The 18,768-nt window shown below is 39.7% G+C and overlaps 1 protein-coding gene across 4 annotated transcripts in view; it reads right to left on the bottom strand.

Moving 5' to 3' along the window:
- TRPC6 (transient receptor potential cation channel subfamily C member 6) overlaps positions 1 to 5,133 on the bottom strand; it is a 100,933-nt gene extending 95,800 nt beyond the window's left edge. For all 4 annotated transcript variants that reach the window (XM_080571495.1, XM_080571496.1, XM_080571498.1 and 1 more), the window contains exon 1: positions 4,482 to 5,133. In XM_080571495.1, the coding sequence (XP_080427621.1) occupies positions 4,482 to 4,624 (143 nt within the window). In that variant the 5' untranslated portion in view covers positions 4,625 to 5,133. The remainder of the gene's footprint in view (positions 1 to 4,481) is intronic.
- Between the last annotated feature and the right edge of the window lie 13,635 nt (positions 5,134 to 18,768).

Genomic DNA, 18,768 nt, shown 5'->3' with positions numbered 1-18,768 from the left:
GAGTCTGGAAGATAATTTTACAGGTCATTTCAAGCAAGATAGTTGAGGATGCAGATAAAAATGATGTTATGCCAACAGCAGAAACTGTTATATTAGAGACAGGAAATAAATTATTAAGTATATTATTTAACAGAGAAGGTGGCTTAAAGCATGTATTGGGTTTGCTAATGCTGAGAAACACTTGATCTAACAGCCACAGAAGCCAAGGAATAATCTGCGACTCAAGGCACATCAGAACCTTTTTCTTTCCCATTTTCATCTGATAATTTGTGTGCCTCATTTACTTTACAACTGACATTTTAATGCATAATTGTCCTTTCTGACACGTATAAGAAAATATATTTCTTTTTCACAATGCAAAATATTTCAAAGTATAAATAAGCAATATAACCAGATGTCTGACTGAATTAGTGCATTCTGACTATCTCCATATGCTGGCAATCTATTCTCCAATAACATGTTTTCAGCAGAGAAGTTTGTACAGGGATTATCACTTTCAAATTCCACTGCAAATCAGTGCTCACGTTTGGGGTTACACCTTAAAATGCACTTCCCATCTTCTTTTAAACTACAAACTAGGGATTCTATGCCAATGAAATATTTGCAAAAGAGGAAGAGTTTATCCATGCCTTTGTATTTCAGCAGGCAATCTTCTGACATACGTGGCAATGGAATTTTTTGGTACATTAGGGGCCAGACTTGATAACTAGATGGAAGAAGATTACTAGAAAGAATGTTTACTTACATAACATTTCTAAAACACAGTTATTAAATTCTTAAGAAAGTAACCGAATCTTTTGGAAACCATTTAATAACAAATTCTGCGAATTGTCTGAAGTGTGTTTCCCCTAACAGAGATTCTGAAAAGCAAGATATTTCAGCACAAGTTCCCATTAGAATTTTGTTTTGTACCACACTGCAAATAAAAGTAAGATTGTTTTATACACATACCAAAAAAAGCCTGTGACCCTGTCTGACATGGCTGCTGAGCCCAGGCTGTCTTGTGTGCAAGGAAGGTAGCAGTTACCTCAGAGACAGTAAAGCTGTTCTTCAGAAAGAGTGGTACTGAATTCCTGCTCATTCAGTACGTTGTATTGAAACTCGGATAAAGCCTCAAATATGTAAGTAATTCTGTCAGCTCTCTTACTACTCACAGAGTCAGTTGGCACTGACAGGTCAATATTTCAGATTTTTGTCCAGTCTACAGGTAATTTAGTATTTAAATATTAAATGATTATTTAATTATGTATATACATACATATATGAAAGTATTTTTTCTGTCTCAGCCTAAACGTACCTGAGAACAATACAGTCGGTGCTGTTGAACTCATTGACACAAATCCAAGACAGTGGGTTTGGTAATTATTCCGATTTTAATATAACTGAACTGTTTTACAATTAATGAATCATATGAAAAATCATCTCAAAGAAAAAAAAAAGGCAACTTCAGTGTTTTATTAAATAGATAATCATTTGCTCTTACAAAGGGACTGTGTATGAAGGCTCAGAAGTAACACTACTGAACTAAAGTAGCAGTGGTTGACGGATTAGGGCTTTAGCTGCAAATACAAAAAATGGTTCTCTTAGAAAAGATATTTTAGAATCCAGCCATTACACTGCTTCAAGGCAATCACAAGGAGACACATGAAAAACGTGTTCTAGCAACAACACAGGCAGTGACGTCAGCTCTAAATGACCACTCAAAGAAAACTATTCCTTGGTATCAGCCCACACGTCAAATGACAGTCTTACCAAGCCACCATTAAGCATGCTACCTCCTCACAATGTTGAAAAGGAGGTACACTGCAGATTTTTTGGACCTCAGCTGTACTCTGCATCCCTGTCCTGCATTAATCACCATCACACAAGATGTTCTTGGGGCATTTTTGCCTGTGCAAATGATGCATGTCATTTTCCAGTTAGTTTGACAAAAATATCCTTAGCGACTGGATGCATCGGGAAATAATATAAGTGAAGCACAAGTAGTTTTAGTAAAAATATTTTTTAAATACCCACTGATGTAATCTGGAGGGTTATTTTATTGTGTTTGCATTGAATCATAGACACAATATTCAGTTTCAAGGGACATACAGCTCTTTCTCAATAGACAGACCCACAGACCCCTCAGTTTAGACTCCTAATCCAATGGCCACCAATGATTCCTCCATGGGCTTTCATGGAAGAATATGGCACCTTACAGCATGACCAGCTCCATAAGCTGCCACATTGCTGGAGAAGAAGCTAAAGAATAAACACGTATGGACAGACTTGATAAGGCATGCACACTGAGCCCAAGTAGATTTCACAGCACACAAACAACTGATTTCACATAATTTAACTGTCTGGGTAATGCAGGCCCTTCATCAACACTATCTTCACGATCTTCAGAGACCTTATGACTCTATGGATACAAGGTAAGATTCACATAATACTCTCCACTGTAACATCATGAAATACTGGTCATCTGAAGATTTCAAAAGAAAGCAGAGAAAAGTGCTCTTAGCACATGCAGATTACAAAGGTTATAAATCATATATACCAAACACCAGCACTCTGATTTTGTTCTTGGCCATATGAAGGCCACTGGTAAAACTATTGACTTCCAGCTCAAGAGACAGCACAAAAGGTATGTAAAACACGATGCACGTGGACTTTAGGCAGTAAAATTCAAAACCTGTACTTAGGACATCACCTCTTCCTGGAGGAGCCTGTGCTCGCTGCATTCATCCCTGCCAGCTTAGTTAGAGTTTGTAAGTGGTTCTGTGCAGGCAATGTCTACAAGGTGCCCATAAAGTGGCTCCTTATAAGAAGATGAGAAGCCCCAAACGAACTTTCCCATGCCTAATGTGCATCTAAAAAACAAGCACAGCAACAGCAAAGTCCCCTAGAGCACCTTTTTTAGTAGCAACTATATAAAAACCGAGAATGGGCACATTCCTCAGGTTCACATCCGCCACTCAGATCAGTAGCCTCTGTCTGTTCTCAAAGACTGTTGGAAAAAAATTCCACAGGGAGAGGCTTCTGTACAGCAGAATCAGCCATCTAAGACCTTGATGTGACACAACTTGAGATAAAATCCTGAGTTTAGTGCTGCCCAAGCTCTACAAAGCAACCTAATTAGGATGTAGGCTTTCCTCAAAGCCATTCTGAGATGATGAGAAACGATCTCCATACTTGTGTGCTGGACCAAGAGCTGCTAACACACTGCTGAAGGGAAAACAGCATCCCACAGCTCTTGAAGATCTTGTTTTCAGCTAGTATTTAAACCACTGAAGCAAGATATATCCTCTTGCAGCTGGACAACCATTCTCAATGAGTCCACAGCAAAAGAATGCAACAATTGGCATATCAGTTCAAAGCTGAAGTCCACCTAGCCAGAAGCAGTCCCTGCACTACTCATCATTAGATTTTTCTCAGGAAATCATTCACTAGAGAGATACATTCATAGATATTGACACGGGGTTTAAGTCCAGTGTACAATAATATATGCTCCTATAGCTATATGATCATACTGAACTAGTAAGTACTCTACAGCAAAAAACACTTAGGAAGAGCAATACAGTTGTGATTTCTGAAAACTCTGCTCTTAAGTGAGGGTATAAATAATCAAACACTGTGAGTATTACCATTTTCCTTGCAATTATTCCTTTTCTACATCCAGGTAGATGACAAATGGCTGGTAAGTTCCTCCTAGATAAAACTGAAAAAAACTAGAAGGGGTACACAACTGGAGTTCATCATGGAGTTAAGCAGTAAATCCAATTTGTGTAAAAGAAAGTACAGAGCTTCCAGTAATCACCTGGGATTTTCAGACTCATCTCACATTGCTTAATACCCATTTTCCTCCTCTGTGGGACAGCTTCTGTACAGAAGCACTAACAAGTGATAATTATGGGACTCATGCTGACAGTACAGAACCAGGGAGAAAGTGTAAACAGTGAGCGTTAATTGACCTGGTTTTTAAAAACTGCGGCTCCCGGAACCTTTGTCGTTTATGTTTCATTTAGTTTTCATGGCACATGTCCTTCCACCCTACTTTAAATGACAAGAGCTACTCAGCAAAACTTGCAAAATCAAATTACAGCGGGCTACGCGCCTCTGACAGAACGCAGCAAGGGAAGGACCGCGGTTGTACGAACACGACCGCGATGTGCGCTCACTCTGCGAGTGATTATTTCCGTAACTACGTTGAACCCACCAGACACAGCGTTAATTTTAACGAGGAGCGACGCGGGCTCGGCAGCAAACAGCAGCAAACGGCAGCCCTCCCCATCGCCATCCTCCTCCTCCTCCTACTCCTCCTCAGGGCGCTGGGGTCCCTCTCCCAGCACAGCGGGCACCGGGGGGGGGGGCTGCGGCCGGTCGGAGGGGCGCTCGCCGCGGCTGTTTCTTCGCCTTTTAAAAGCAAAAAAGCTGCCCTGCATGGGGAGAGGAAGGAAAGCGGCCCCGGCCCGCCCGCCGCAGCCCGCCCCGGCACTCACAGCGGGTAGAAGGCGTAGGGCGGCAGGGCGCTGTCGTCGCCCGGCTCCGCGTCCAGCAGCAGGTAGTCCTGGCTGTCGTTCCGCCGGGCGCCGGTCCCCGGCGAGCCGCCTTTCCTCGGGGCGTAAGGCTGAGCCTGGCTCATGGCGTCCCGCGGCGAGAAGGGGTCGTCGTCTTCGCCGAGCCCGCCCGGGGCAGCCGGATCCCTCAGGGCGCCGCCGGAGCAGCGCGGAGAGCCCGCTCGGCGCCGCCCTTCCCGCCCCGCCACACCGCGGCGGCCGCCTCACGGCGTGGCGGGCCCCCGGCGGGAGGGAAGGAGGGAGGGAAGGAGGGATGGAGGGAGGGATGGAGGGAGGGAAGGAGCCGGTTGGGAGGCGAGAGGCAGCAAAGTTGGAGCGCGGCAGGGGCGGGAGGTGGGAGGGCGGCGGGAGCCGCTCGCCTCTCCTCAGGGGCCGCGGCGTCTCCCGGCGCCGCCGCCAACCCGCCCCCGGCTCCCCTCACACCCCCGGCTCGCCTCGGATCCCCGGCTCCCCTCGGACCCCCAGCTCTCCTCACACCCCTGACCCCCCGAGGGGGCTGCCCGGCCTGTGTCCTTTGGCTTTCAGGGCTTGGCCTTCTGAAGAGATCACTCCGAAATACCCTCCCCACCCCCCCCCCCCCAAAAAAAGGGTTTGTACTCTAAGGAAAACCCCCGGAGGAGAGATGCTCACCTTCAGCCGCTTTTTACACACGACGTGGCCCGCGGGGATCTGAGCAAAATCGCACTGACAGCTGTTCCCCTGGAAAGCTGGCGGGACTGCAAACACACAGGGACTTGTTAGCTCCGGTTTTCACGGATCTGGAACTTCTTGGGTTTTTTTTTTTAGGTTAGAAATACAGTGTTTGTGGTGCTTGTGTCCCATTATAAACGCCTCACCTGTTTCAAACAGAACCTGTTTTTGTCACCTCCGATAACTTCAGATAACAGCAGGGGCAAAATATTGCCATTCTTAGCCAAATAATAATACGTGTTCTGGTTACAACAGTTTAGCAAAACTCATTCCACTTGTATGTATCCTGTTTCAGTTGTAACATTGTCTTTTGGTGGTGGTGTTATTTTACTAATACAAATCGTAATAGCTTAAATACACTAAACACAAAATTTTCTGAAAAAAATGTATTGAAGACATAGCATCTGATCTTTAGTCACCTTTCACATTATGTAACATTATAATAGGCTTACTATTTCACACAGTAATGTTTATAACTAAATGTTGTAGAGGTACAGGTAGAATGAATGTATTTGAATAAAATCTCTCTCTCATCCCTAACCACGCTCTCATCTCAAAACCATTGATGGTATTTGTATAGTATACGTCCCTGTACTCCTCGAGCACACACACCTTCACCAGCTGGTGGTCGTCTGAGCACTAGCCAGGCAACTAACCCAGCACGATCCTGTACAAGATATATGTGCTGGCTGACACAGCCCATGCTGCCTGCTGCTCTTTGCCGTGTCTTAGTTTTGATGATTGCCTGAGCCACTGACTCATCTCATCTACTGAAGTGCAAGAGGAGGAGACGCACAGGGAGATCCAGAGCTCACTGAAGTTACAATATTATGTCCGTGCTCATGACCAGGCTCTGAAGTACCCACAGTTAAAGACAATTCCACAGTCGGTCCAAGTTTCTGAAGTTTCTTTTGTCCTCATAGCTACTGCTCTTAAAATTAAACTCTAATGGGTTCTACAAGTCTTCCTTTCTTTGATAAACCTTTTTTTTTTTTTTTTTTCTGGTTAAGAATATTTTAAGTAGGAGGTTTAGTAGCAATGCTATAATGTGTATTTTATAATCCTCATACTGATTCTTATTTCATATGACTATAAAAAGAGATATACAGCTATGGGCCGGCTCTGCATTTGAGAAATACGCTGTTTATAATACTTCACATTTTTACTGTATGAAAATTGTTGACCAGTAACTGAGTACTTGGTGATGGGAGAATTCTAATGTGTTCCACTGCTCCTGTTCATGGAAGTTTCGTTTCCCCTCTCCTGCTCTGTCATAAAATGTTTCTCCTTTGTCTTTTTTGTAAATTCCCAAAATACCGATACAGATATGTTTTATTTCAACTGGTCTGTTTGATACTAGATTGGTGTCTCAAACCAGGTCTAGGTTCTAGGTCTTTTTTATCACTGTTCTTCCTTGCACAACGTCTCATATGTTTACTTCTTCTCCAAAATGTATACAATCCCATTTTTCTGGTAAGTTATCAGAAGCTTTGATTTCAGAGTCTGCTTATCCCTTTCTCTGTTTTCTTCTGCTGCTTCCTTCAAAGTTGTGCTTACTGATGATTGCCTCTAGGATTAATGCCCATTTTCACCATGATAGTTTTACATCTCTCTCAGCTTCCAGCTCACATTTCTCATTTTCTCAGCTGGTTCCTGGATCCAAAGCCTTCGTTGGTCTTCATTCTCATTCCAGCCTCATAAGCTCATATCACCCCAGGCACTCTTACTTGCTAATCTATCCCAAATCTTCCACAAATTCTGAAGACACACTCATGAACTGCAGCAATGTCTCTCATGGTTTCTTTCAGATCATATCACCCTCATGGTACTGATGAAAAGTGAAAGAAAACAATAAGGTGTTTTTATTCATGCATGCTGCAGAACTGACAAGCCATGAGAATATCAACCAACTTCAGTGGGGAAGCCTACACCAACATTTTTTATGCTGCTTACTGACAGTCAACCAGTGCGCATCTTCTGATGTCAGTGGATGTTACAAAAGTCCCAAAATGATGGAAACCCTAGCCAAAGGTGATGTGTCCTATTGTACTTATGATACTTTGGACGCCTTTTTGTCTGAACAGTTCAGGATAGAGAAGGACTGAACTTGAATCTATCTTCATGTTTGAGTAATAGTCTAGTCTAGGGTTGATGATCCATTCTGCAAGTATCTGGAAGCTTATGAGGTTACAGAGAATTATTTTGGATGGCAAGGTGCTGGGATGAAGAAGCAAAAAATGGTTCTTTCTTGCTGTGAAAGAGAAGAAAATAGATTCCTATCAGAGAGTGTGATTTTAACTTCATTACACTTTTTGAAGGTCTTTCTGACAACACGATCATATTTATATATTATTCTGTCTTTGCTAATGACTTGGTGTTTCTGTTTCAAAGATAAACAAAATATGATATATTTTACAGAATTGCCTATTATTGATGTTTATGCAGTGTTTCATAAGACTTTTAAACTGCAAATTGAATTACAATGAAATTGCTGTACGTGTTCTAGAAAAAATTATCAGATCCTCACAGCAGTCCTTCTGATCCAGATGTATTTTAAATCTGAATACAGAACTAGGCAGAAGACCTGTTTGTTCCGAATCATTACCTGACTTGTACACATATTAACTTTTTGTTCCTTTAAAATAAAAAATCTATAACCCTGAGTAATGATACACACACAGACACACACACAAAATGCAGTATTTCTTCATTTAACTATGTTCATCTTTGTAATTACATAATCTGAAAATACATCTGTCTCCCTGAATAAAAAGCAGTGATGTGTTTAGTGTGAAACGGAAGAGTTAATTTAGAGCTGGCTTAATTGGTTTTATTACAGATAGCACATTACAAACTATTCCATCATCATTCACTCAACAAAGTATAGTGACAGATATTTTGCTCAGAAAGATGAAAAACAGAAACTGAAAGCTCCTATTCTCTATACAGGGAGAAGATGAGAGACCGAGTGAACCCACATGACAAGTGACAGGCACATTGCTTAAATGCACTACTGGAAGTCACTTAGGTACCATGGCAATGAAAGCTGCAAAAGAACCAATGTGGAACACAACAGCACCGTGATTCAGCCTCACTGAAAAATTCATACAAAGGTTATCTCCATAGAGGAAAATATAGGTGCAACTCTATTTTTCCCTTGCAGATTAATATAAACCTGTTTGGAAAAAAAGGAAGTGACACCAACCTTTACCTGTAACTAGGAAATTTTAAAAGATTCATAGAATGATGCATGGATGCTTGAGTTTAACCAAAGTCTTATATGAACTGTTTAGATTGTACTAACAGAGGTAGTCCAGCACACACCACAGTCATAGTTTCCTAGCTCTCTCTGTTCTGAAGAGGGAAAACTATCAAAGATAGGCTTGTATACCCAGGAAAGGAACAATTCAGTGTAATGGTGCCATGGCTAAGCAGTGTCATTCCTGTGGGTGAGAGCATCTTGTGGAAAAAAGAGGAGTATGCTCAACAGCAAAGGAACGCTGGATTGTTTGAGGTGTGAAAGATGTGTAAGCTGCCTGCTGGAGTTCCTTCCTGTTGCACAACGTAGGACTCAAGATTTGTTTTTGAAAGGCCAGCAAAGCCAATCATTGTTACTCAGTAGTTTTGTTCACTCTATGAAAAAACAAAACAAACAAACAAAACCATTGTCAACTTCTAATTCTTATCACAGTTCATGTATGCATTTGTCTAAATGTGGGTGAGGACAGAATCATGTGCCACCAGGAAAACTTCTCTATCTTTAAAAATCTTCCCTAACATTGTCACTTCTATCTGTCATACCTGTACTCCTTCTCTTCCCATTGAATGCTGCATGGATACATTTTTGAAACTGAAGTGCAGTTGATTTATTTACAAACTATAACCACTGTTAGAAATGGCAGCTGGACCTTTTTCCTGCAAGGAGACCTCAAAGAAGAGGTATGCTCAGATGGCTAGTGGCTATTGGCACCTGAATGATAGCACCAGCACTGGATCACAGAAACAGTACAAGAATGTTTCAAAAGCTGTCCAAAATGCCTTGGCTAAGGAGACTCTGGGGTGTTCAGGGACAGGAGATACTGAGGAACTGTAAGAGAGAGGGGCAAGAAGTGAGGTCTGGAATGAGAAGGAAAGAATTTACTAAGGATGTGTTCCTACCTGTACAATTATACTGAGGACTCTAGTTTGAGTGGAAACAGATTCCTAGGAGCATCCTTATCTGCCAGGGGGCTGCCAGGGATGCTCCCACCTCCATCACATACACATGTACTTACAGGATCAGATACACATGACTTACAGGATCCCACTCAACCATTATCCTTTTTTTTTTTTCTCTGTCAAAAATATACAATTCCTCTTTAATCATTTTCACATAAGGTCTGTCATGCTACATTTGCCTCAATTTACATGGTGTAATTAATTGTTGTCAATTAGTTTTAGAAATTTGAAACATGCACTAACGCCCACCTATACTATATCTACATTATAAAAGTCAATGCAAGTGAAATGTTGTCATTAAATCCACTGCAGTTTTATTACACATAATTCTGTGGGTTTTGCATAAACCATGTGTTTCCAACCTAGTAGTCTGAGGCATGCTGCTCAAAGACAAAGAACACTACAAGTCATCAAGCCCCTATTTCCATTACAGATAATAAGATACTCCTTCTGTATTTTAAGTGAGTAGGAGGATGTTTGAAGTCAAACCTAGATAGAATTAAGTGGAAAATATCTTGCTAGTTTCCAAGGAAGTAGAAAAGTATTAACCTTCCAAAAAGAGTGTATATGTAAAGGGATGTTGCTCAAGAGTTCATGTACACCATGAAAGCAAGAGTAATCTGACAAATTTACAGATTACACAAAACTGGGGGGAGTGGTTGACTCATCAGAGGGTCATGCTGCCCTCCAGAGGGAACTTGACAGGATGGAGAGGTGAGTTGACAAAACTCTCATGAAGCTCAAGAAGAAGTGCAGAGTCCTGCCCCCGGGGAGGAACAACCCCAGGCACCAGGACATGGTGGGGGCCACCCAGCTGGAAAGCAGCTCTGCAGAGAAGGCCCTGGGGGTCCTGGTGGACATCATTGAACATGAGTCAGCAATGTTTCCTTGTTGGTAAGAGGACTAATGGTAACCTTGGCTGCTTTACCCATCACCAGCAGGTCAATTCTTTCTCTCTACGCAGCACTGGTGAGGTTGCACCTGTAGTTCTGTGTCCATCTCTGAGCCCCCCACTACCAGAGAGACCTAGAACTAATGGAGAGAGTCCAGTGGAGGGCCACCAAGAAGATGAAGGGACTGGAGCATCTCTCCTATGAGAAGAGTCTGAGAGAGCTGGGACTGTTCCACCTGGAGAAGAGGAGGCTCAGGGGTGATCTCATCGATGTCTATAAACACCTGAAGGTGGGGTGCAAAGAGGACGGAGACAGGTTCTTGTCACTGGTTCCCAATGCCAGGGCAAGAGGCAATGGGCACAAACTGGAACACAGGAGGTTCCCTCTGAGCACCAGGCAGCACTTTTGCGCTGGCAGAGTGACAGAGCCCTGGCACAGGCTGCCCAGAGAGGCTGTGGGGTCTCCTCCTTGGAGATCTCCAAAAGCCGCCTGGACGTGGTCCTGGGCAGCCTGCTCTGGGTGTCCCTGCTTGAGCTGGGGTTGGACCAGCTGGACCCAGAGGTGCCTTCTTACCTCAGCCGTTCTGTGATTCTGTGATGCTGTGAAATCAATAGAAGTACAGCATTATGAAATCAGTATAATTGAGATCAAAATCAGAGTTCTTCCTCTATCTACCTTCTGTCATTACGCACATAAAGAAATAAAATATTTTCAATTACTCTGTGTCCATTTAATGAATATAACAGGTTTTCATTATCAGTTACATGTTCACTCCAGATACTATGTTAACTTCTGTATACTGCTCTAGCGGTTCAAAGCAGCTTGATTTGTCATTTAATTTTATCATAGAAGTTTAGAATGTGATATATGGAATCCTTTTACATGAATACTTTACAGGATCAATATGTGATACTCATCTTGGAGATCTGATGTCTAGCTCTGCCAAGGATAAAAAAGTAAAAGGATAAACAAGTATCATAAATAGTGATTAATGAATTAGAGCCTTAACAAAAAGAAGTTCTTTAAAATTCAAAAACTATTGCTAACATTTAACCTTTTCTGGCAAATAAATGTGCCTGTACAGAACAGCTGTTTAGCTTGACGTAATCACATACTGCCATGAAAATGATGCAGTTCGTAACTATTGCAAGACTTTTTCCTTCTCTTTTAAATTTCAGTGATCTCTTTAAGTTGAAGTTGCAAAACTTCTAATAATGATGAAATAATGATAATTTTAATCTGGTGAATTCTAGAAATTCTCCTCAGCCTTGTCAGTGTAACAGTCAGGTTTAATTATGTCGCTTTAAGAGACAACACCAGTAGTTACTCTAGTTCTCAAACCAGTATCATGCATAGGGATATTATTTTATCATTTTGGGAGAAGAGGCTCCCTATTGTAAAAGTTATAAGTTATCTTCTCAACATAATACTAGCAATTTCGTGCCTCCTTTGAGAAGCAGATAATGTATTATTCACATTTTGTGTTTTTGATGGAAAATACCAATAGATTTGTTATAAACACAGACTAGCTGTAGTGAGTGGCTGCAGTATATGTCTCCCTGCTATCTCAGCTTTACCATTTAGAGATTCTAACATGATGGGTATTAGTTTTGCAATGCTGCCGACAGGATGGAATTTATAATCTTTGATATCCCACTGATTTCATCCTGCAGTATTAAAAATAATAACTCAGAACACTTTATCTGTCAAGGATGTCTGTCTTTTCTTAGTTAACCACAAATGATCTCTTATTTATGTTTTCTCTGAATTGTGTATGTGCATTATATGCCTTTATTGTAAATCAGTTTCTACTCTAAATCTCTTGTTAGCAATTCTCTAAGAAAGAAAAGAATCCCTTCTGAAATTATATTCCATTTTGCAATTCTGTTTCCTTTGCTAGAAGATCCTGTACTAGTCTTAGAAGCACCATCTTACCCAGTGACTTCAAGATTAGAGCAGAGCAGAGCAGAGCAGAGTAGAGTAGAAAGAGGGCTTTAATTCTTTAATTGTTTGAGGGGGTTCCACCCTCAAAAATATAAGATGCTGTGGTTTTGCTTTTGTTTTTGTTTTTCCACTGTAATTCTAAGGTCTGAGACCATCAGTGTTACAGAGAAAACATGATGCAGTTTCAACTGGCAACATGCTGAGATTGCCTTTGCATTCAGAAGTGCCATTTTGTCTGTTGATACTATATATCTGTCAACTATCAAAGAATCTCCCTTCAGACTCCTGCAAGTAGGCCTGCATTTCCTATATTGTCACTAGTCTGTCACTTCATCTTTCTGTGTTCTTGCTGCAGATGACTGGCCCAATTTGTCTGGAAATCAGGGAAAAGTGATTCAGGGAAAGAATGTTGTGTTGCATGCAGGGGTGGGTGTGCTACCTAAAACAGTTCCACCTGAGGACCTGGAGGCTTTACTTCATTATGAGGTGCACCATCAGCCTTCCCATCAAGTGAGGTAATGTGTTGCTACTTCACACGCTGGAGAAGAACTTACTTGAAGATATAGACTTAAAGATTTTTTACTAAATAAAACTGAGTAAACTGGCAGGAAGTAGCCCAATCAATTTCACATGGCAAAAATGAGCTATACTGGTTTAGCTAAACTTAAGAATAAATACAAAGGAGATTCAGAGCAAGGGAAAAAAATTACCAGGAGAAATAATCATCAACTGATGCTGAAACACTGACTGTATACAATACAGAGTTTGACAGATTAGTGACACTTCCACACAGTGTTTGTCAGCCACACCATTTTCACTTGTTTCTATTGCTTGCAAAATTTGTATTTCCACATTTCTGTTTTTTTTTTATAGAATATAAAAAATGTTGTGATAATGTTCTGCATAATCACAATACCCTGAATATGGCAAAAGCAAGGGAATAATGTAGCAATAAATAGCAAATAGCTATAAACATATGAAAGGAAGAAAGTGATTGTATATGAGTTCTTTAAGATGCAGCTATGAAAAGCTAAAGATATAATATCCAAGTGATGATTTTCTTATGTTCAATAATATGTACATCTGTTGTTTTAACTCATCTTTTCACTGCCCATTTAAACTAATCTGGTTTGAATTGAAGAATATGGTTGTAGTTACTGATGTTGAGAATAAGGGAAGGATGCTCAGTTATTATATGCTCCCTTCCTCACTTTCTGAGTGATTAGTTGGTTCCTCTACATTTTTGGCTTCCATCATTTGCCATTCACATATTTCTAGATTAGCAAGGGTTTGTTTGCACAACTTTTGAAGGAAAAAACATGTCTGTAATCACATCATTTACAAGTGTCCAAGATTGTTCAAGACAAGAAAGTTACTATTCCTTATTTGTTATTATTTTCCCATTTTTGAAAGTTCCACCTCTTTTCATGAAGAGGCTCAAGCCATCATTCTAGATAAAATCTAGTCTTTTATAACTACTTTTTGCTTACATGCATCCTCTATATGATATGTAACAGTTTGAGCTGTGATGGCATCTGCCAGGACATGCTTTGACAATCATTTCTACCCATCAATTCTTCAGTCTTCAATGAGCAGTCACTTTGTGTCCTGTCACTGGACAGGACAGTTAGGTGTTTGATCCCATTTTACCTGTAGTTCATGATTTATTTAATTATTTTGTTTTGTATGTAGCATCAGTGTATGAATTACCGACTATGATATGGAGCACACAAGATTTACATGTTTTTCCTTTCCTTCAGTTTTATGTCATAACATTTCTGTTCATGATCACTTGGGAAACTGATTGGTTACTGTAGTAATTAACCAAAGAAGGCAGTGTTATATTCACCTCATTTACTCTTAAAGGGCTGGTATAGCTTGCTAAGTCCCAGACAAATACAATCTCTGGAATATGAGAAGTTAACACATATTAGATGCTACTGGTCTGTTCTACGTAAGTGTCGAATTGTTGCAATATTGGTTTGGGGAAAAAAAGTGGTGTGGCTTCAGGACAGAAAACGTGTACAGTTTCTGTAGAGTTTGTTTGTTTGGAGTCATCATGGCTGTTCAGAATATTTCCCTGCTCCCAGGATGACAGATCTAGTAATTAGTACACCTCTGGGAGGGAAACTCATATGCCTTACTCCATGAACACCAGCCTCACTGTTTTGGGCATTCCTGAGACAGCATAAGTGGTAGCGAATGGGCACTGTAGGACTGCCAGATGGCTAATGCTCGATCTTTATAGTCAGAGAACATTGCCATCCTGATAGCTGAGTTTTTAGTCAAATGCATTAATGCCAATTTTCACTAAGGAAGAGGATATTAACTCTGACTCCAGAAAAGTTTTTGAGATACAACTCACTGGACTTTTGGGAAAAAAAGAAAAAAAAAAAAAAAGAATAGGGAATACCATTGCATGTTTGCCTTGTTTTGCACTGCCTTTAGGCATCTATTACTGCCAGATGCAGAAGAGTTAGGCTAGGTACATTACTTCATCTTATAAACATGATCATTCTTGGAACGTAAAATTAATATCCCCTTCAAAAGTTGCACCATTCATACATATGTAAGATGCTCATTCATTGTGTCTGTCTATGCCATCACAGTGCCACAAAATACTTTATGCTGTTGTTGGTTACATTACTTTAGTAATTCATAGTTGTCACCAGCCTTTGGTTTACCTACACCATGATGCATAACATTTGCCTTCTACTTTTATATTGTGGCACTTCAATAATGATGTTTGTGACTTATATAGCTTGTAAAATTCCTTTGATCCAGACCTAACAACTTAGTTTTTAAAAAAATAAAAATTCTACAATAGATCACGCTCCTCTGTTAGATGCAAGGAAGCAACTTCCACTATTGAAATGTATTATGCATCCTGTACCAGCATTATGAGCTTAAGTGATGGACAGATTTGAGCTTGCTAATTTGTATCCAGTTTCAAACTAACTATGATGTTGTAAGCAACAGTAAATTCTAATGGTTTGAGGATTTTCTTCCTTAATATTTCCAAGAAGTATGGGCAGAGCTAACTCTGCTTTAACATAGATTCTTAACCCAAAATTTTTCACTTTGATTGGAATACAAAGCACTTTGGGATTGTATAACTACTGGCTTAGAGTCAGGAAGTTTGCTTGGCAAACTTCTCTATAAGATATTCTGCAAAAATTCTGACACTATGGAAGTATTTAGATTACACTGTAACAAAGATCTGAGAAATTTAAGGCACACATTTTTGCAAGCTGAAAGCTGCAGGAAATATATTCATTAAACACAGCATTATGTAAGAAAAATTGATTTCAATGTAAAAAGTGAAAAGAAAAAAAAAAGTGAGATATTGTGTTAAATCTACAGTTTCTCTTAAAAATTTCCTTCTGATGGGCTTCTAAAAAAAATCACAGTGTTCATCTGCCTAATCCTTTACCAAACTATCTGCTTTGTCAAATGTTAGTGGCTGAGGAAATATATTTTTGGAGGCAGAGATGTATCATCCTTGGGCTTTTAGGAATAGTAGATGGGAGGGAAGTAATTTTCACTTACCTTTAGAAGTTTACAACTTAGACATATAGATATTTAGGCTTCTTCTATAGGGAAATGTCTTTGTTTTTACCACATGCAGCCATTTTCTACCACTCATCTTAAGGAGAGCCTAGATAAGTAGATGTTTTTACAGTGTAAATGCCCAGAAGTAGACAGCAAATTCTGCTCCAACATTCAGTGTTCACCTATTCCCTTTATGTTTTAAGCCCCCTGACCCTTCTCCCCTAACCCCCCTTTATTTATCACATAAAACATAGACCATGTTACAACAGGAGATGCGTACATGTTGAAGAATGTTGATCTGTTAGAGCAGGTCCAGAGAAGGGCCACAAAGATGATCAGAGGGCTGGAGCACCTCTCCAAGAAAGGCTGAGAAAGCTGGGGATGTTCAGCCTGAAGAACGCTCATTGCAGCTTTTCAGTACTTAGAGGGGGCTTATAAAAAGATGGAGAGCAACTTTTTTCTTGGGCAGGTAATGACAAGGGGGAATGGTTTTAAACCAGAAGAAGGGAGATTTAGGTTAGAGGTTAGGATGAAATTCTTCACTTGGAGGGTGGTGAGGCACTGGAAAGAGTTGCCCAGAGAAGCTGTAGATGCCCCATCCGTGGAAGTATTCGAGTCCAGACTGGATGCAGCTCTGAGCAACCTGGTCCTATGGCCCCCTGCTACCAAAACCTTGCCACATAAACCCACTACAGTGTCCCTGCCCATGGCAGGGGTGTTGGAATTAGATGATCTTTAAAGTCCCTTCCAACCCAAAGTATTCTATGATTCTATGATGTCCCATTAAGTCATGATACACAAAACTGAGCAATGGGTTAAGCAAGAAATTTTGGTTTCCAATCTTCCCTACTGCAAAATGGTGATGATGAGATACTATCTTTATTTTGTGCCAGGTCCATTTAACCTCCCCCCCCCAAAAAAAAAAAAAAAAAAAAAAATCTAGAGTTTAGTGGAGGTTCTTTTTCAAATAAAATTAAGGCATTAAAGGGGTGAGAAATGTAGCACTATTTTTTCCCTTCTGATTAAATATATTGATTGAGACTTGGAGAGAATCTACTTCTTCAGAGTTTTGTGGGGTTTCTTGGTTAGTTGGGTTTTGATTTTTTTTTCTTTACTATCTTATTGTGACAACAGATACCCAGTAAGAAATCTTTCCAAAATACTGATCTCTTTCATTTGGTAGTGACAATAAATCAAATAGCAATATTAAAATCCAGTTGAACAATTTTTGTTCAGGCTTTGCAAAATGTCCACATGGTTGGTGTATTTGTAAATAATCCTCACAAAGAAATAAAATGTGAAAATGAATGCATCAAATTGTTATGCTCATTTCCTTTTCAATAAATATGCAGGGATCTTCTTTTATCCCCTGAAAGCAGATGTACCACATGTAATGAGATTCTGCAAAGTATCAATATGCACAAACTCCACAAAGGGAATCTAGGGTATTCAGTTCATTCCTGACAAGTAGGATTAATGAGGAATGGATAAATATGTATGTAAGAAAGCAAGACTGGATTGAAAGTTTATGGACATGATCCACGTTAAAAAGAATATTTGTGCTCAATACATTGAAGAAATTCTTCTAAAATAAAAAGGTTGGGAAAAAATGGTTTAAAAAATATAAATATATTTTTTTAATAAACCAGGCCTACCAAGGGGCTAGTTATATTTATTCACTCAGTATTTCCAGGTAAAGTTTAATAGATTTGTGATTGTTTAGGCAGCAGGTCTCTGTGTTTTCTTCACCAAGCTGAAGTTGCAAGACAAGTTGCAGCTGCAAAACATCTTGTCCCAGGCTTCACACCTCTCAGATTCCTTCCAGTCTGCTGTTTCCTCAGGGCTTAAGAAAACAGACTGAAAAAAAAAAGTATATAAACCGTATACAAAATACAGCAGTGATCTGTTGCACACAGCTACACACTCATCGGTTATGTGGAACACTGTTCAGTACAGTTCACCTCATTTCTGAGATGTTTTTTGCTGAATTAGGTATTACTGAGATCCAAAATGAGTATATTTGCAGCAAAAACTGTGCAAGTGGCATGCACAGACTCAGTTAAATTCCCTGCCACATATACAGAGCCCAAGTCTTATGATATATTTTTAATCCTGTCTGGATCCACCAAATTATACCATGGATTAATCTCTTCTTTTGGATTAGAAAAGCCATGCTTATTGATATAAGGAGATGAACTGACATATTTTAAGTCTACATGATGTCTTTGAAATTATGACTGTCAGAATATTCTGCTGGTCTCTACTAAGATAGATTCTTCCACAAAATCATTGTGGTAGGTCTCTCTTAGCTGAAAAAATAAAATGTGCATAAGGAGGATAACCAAAGACTTACCAAAATAAAGTAGCACCCACAAAACTGTCTATATTGTGTAACAGGCATAAGTCTTATTTTTACCTCATAATATAGATTAATAAGAACAAACTCATGCAAAAAGGGTTAAATTTGTTCTGTCAAAGCAATTTGTATCCCTAGCAAACTGTTCTAAGAAAAAGGCAGAAAAAAAAGGATATTGAAGAATTAAAAAATACATAAATGCTGAATCTTATCCAAGAAACATTATCTAACCTACATATTGTTAATTATATCCTGACTAAAGTTGATTAAACTTTTTACACAAAACACTTTCCTGTCAATTTTCATCAGATCCAGCATCTCAAAAATGTTCACTTATTAGTTGATAGATTTTTTTTTCCTGGAAAGCAATTATATCTTCAGCTGAAAAACAGTCATTCTTGATCCATTCAAATTATATCCCCTTGATTTGTTTGGGTTGGATAATTTTTTTAGTGTTTTTTTTTTTTAAATTTCACTTTTAGTAATTATATTTGAAAAATTGGAATCAGAATGAAGTACCTTAAATGCTCGTAGAGTGAAATACTTCAAAGAGCCA

This window comes from Anser brachyrhynchus, assembly GCF_964034855.1.
Source record: "Anser brachyrhynchus genome assembly, chromosome: 1".
NCBI classification, from domain to species: Eukaryota; Metazoa; Chordata; class Aves; order Anseriformes; family Anatidae; genus Anser; species Anser brachyrhynchus.
Note: the sequence above shows the minus strand (reverse complement) of the source record. Positions and strands in the feature narration are given on the sequence as shown.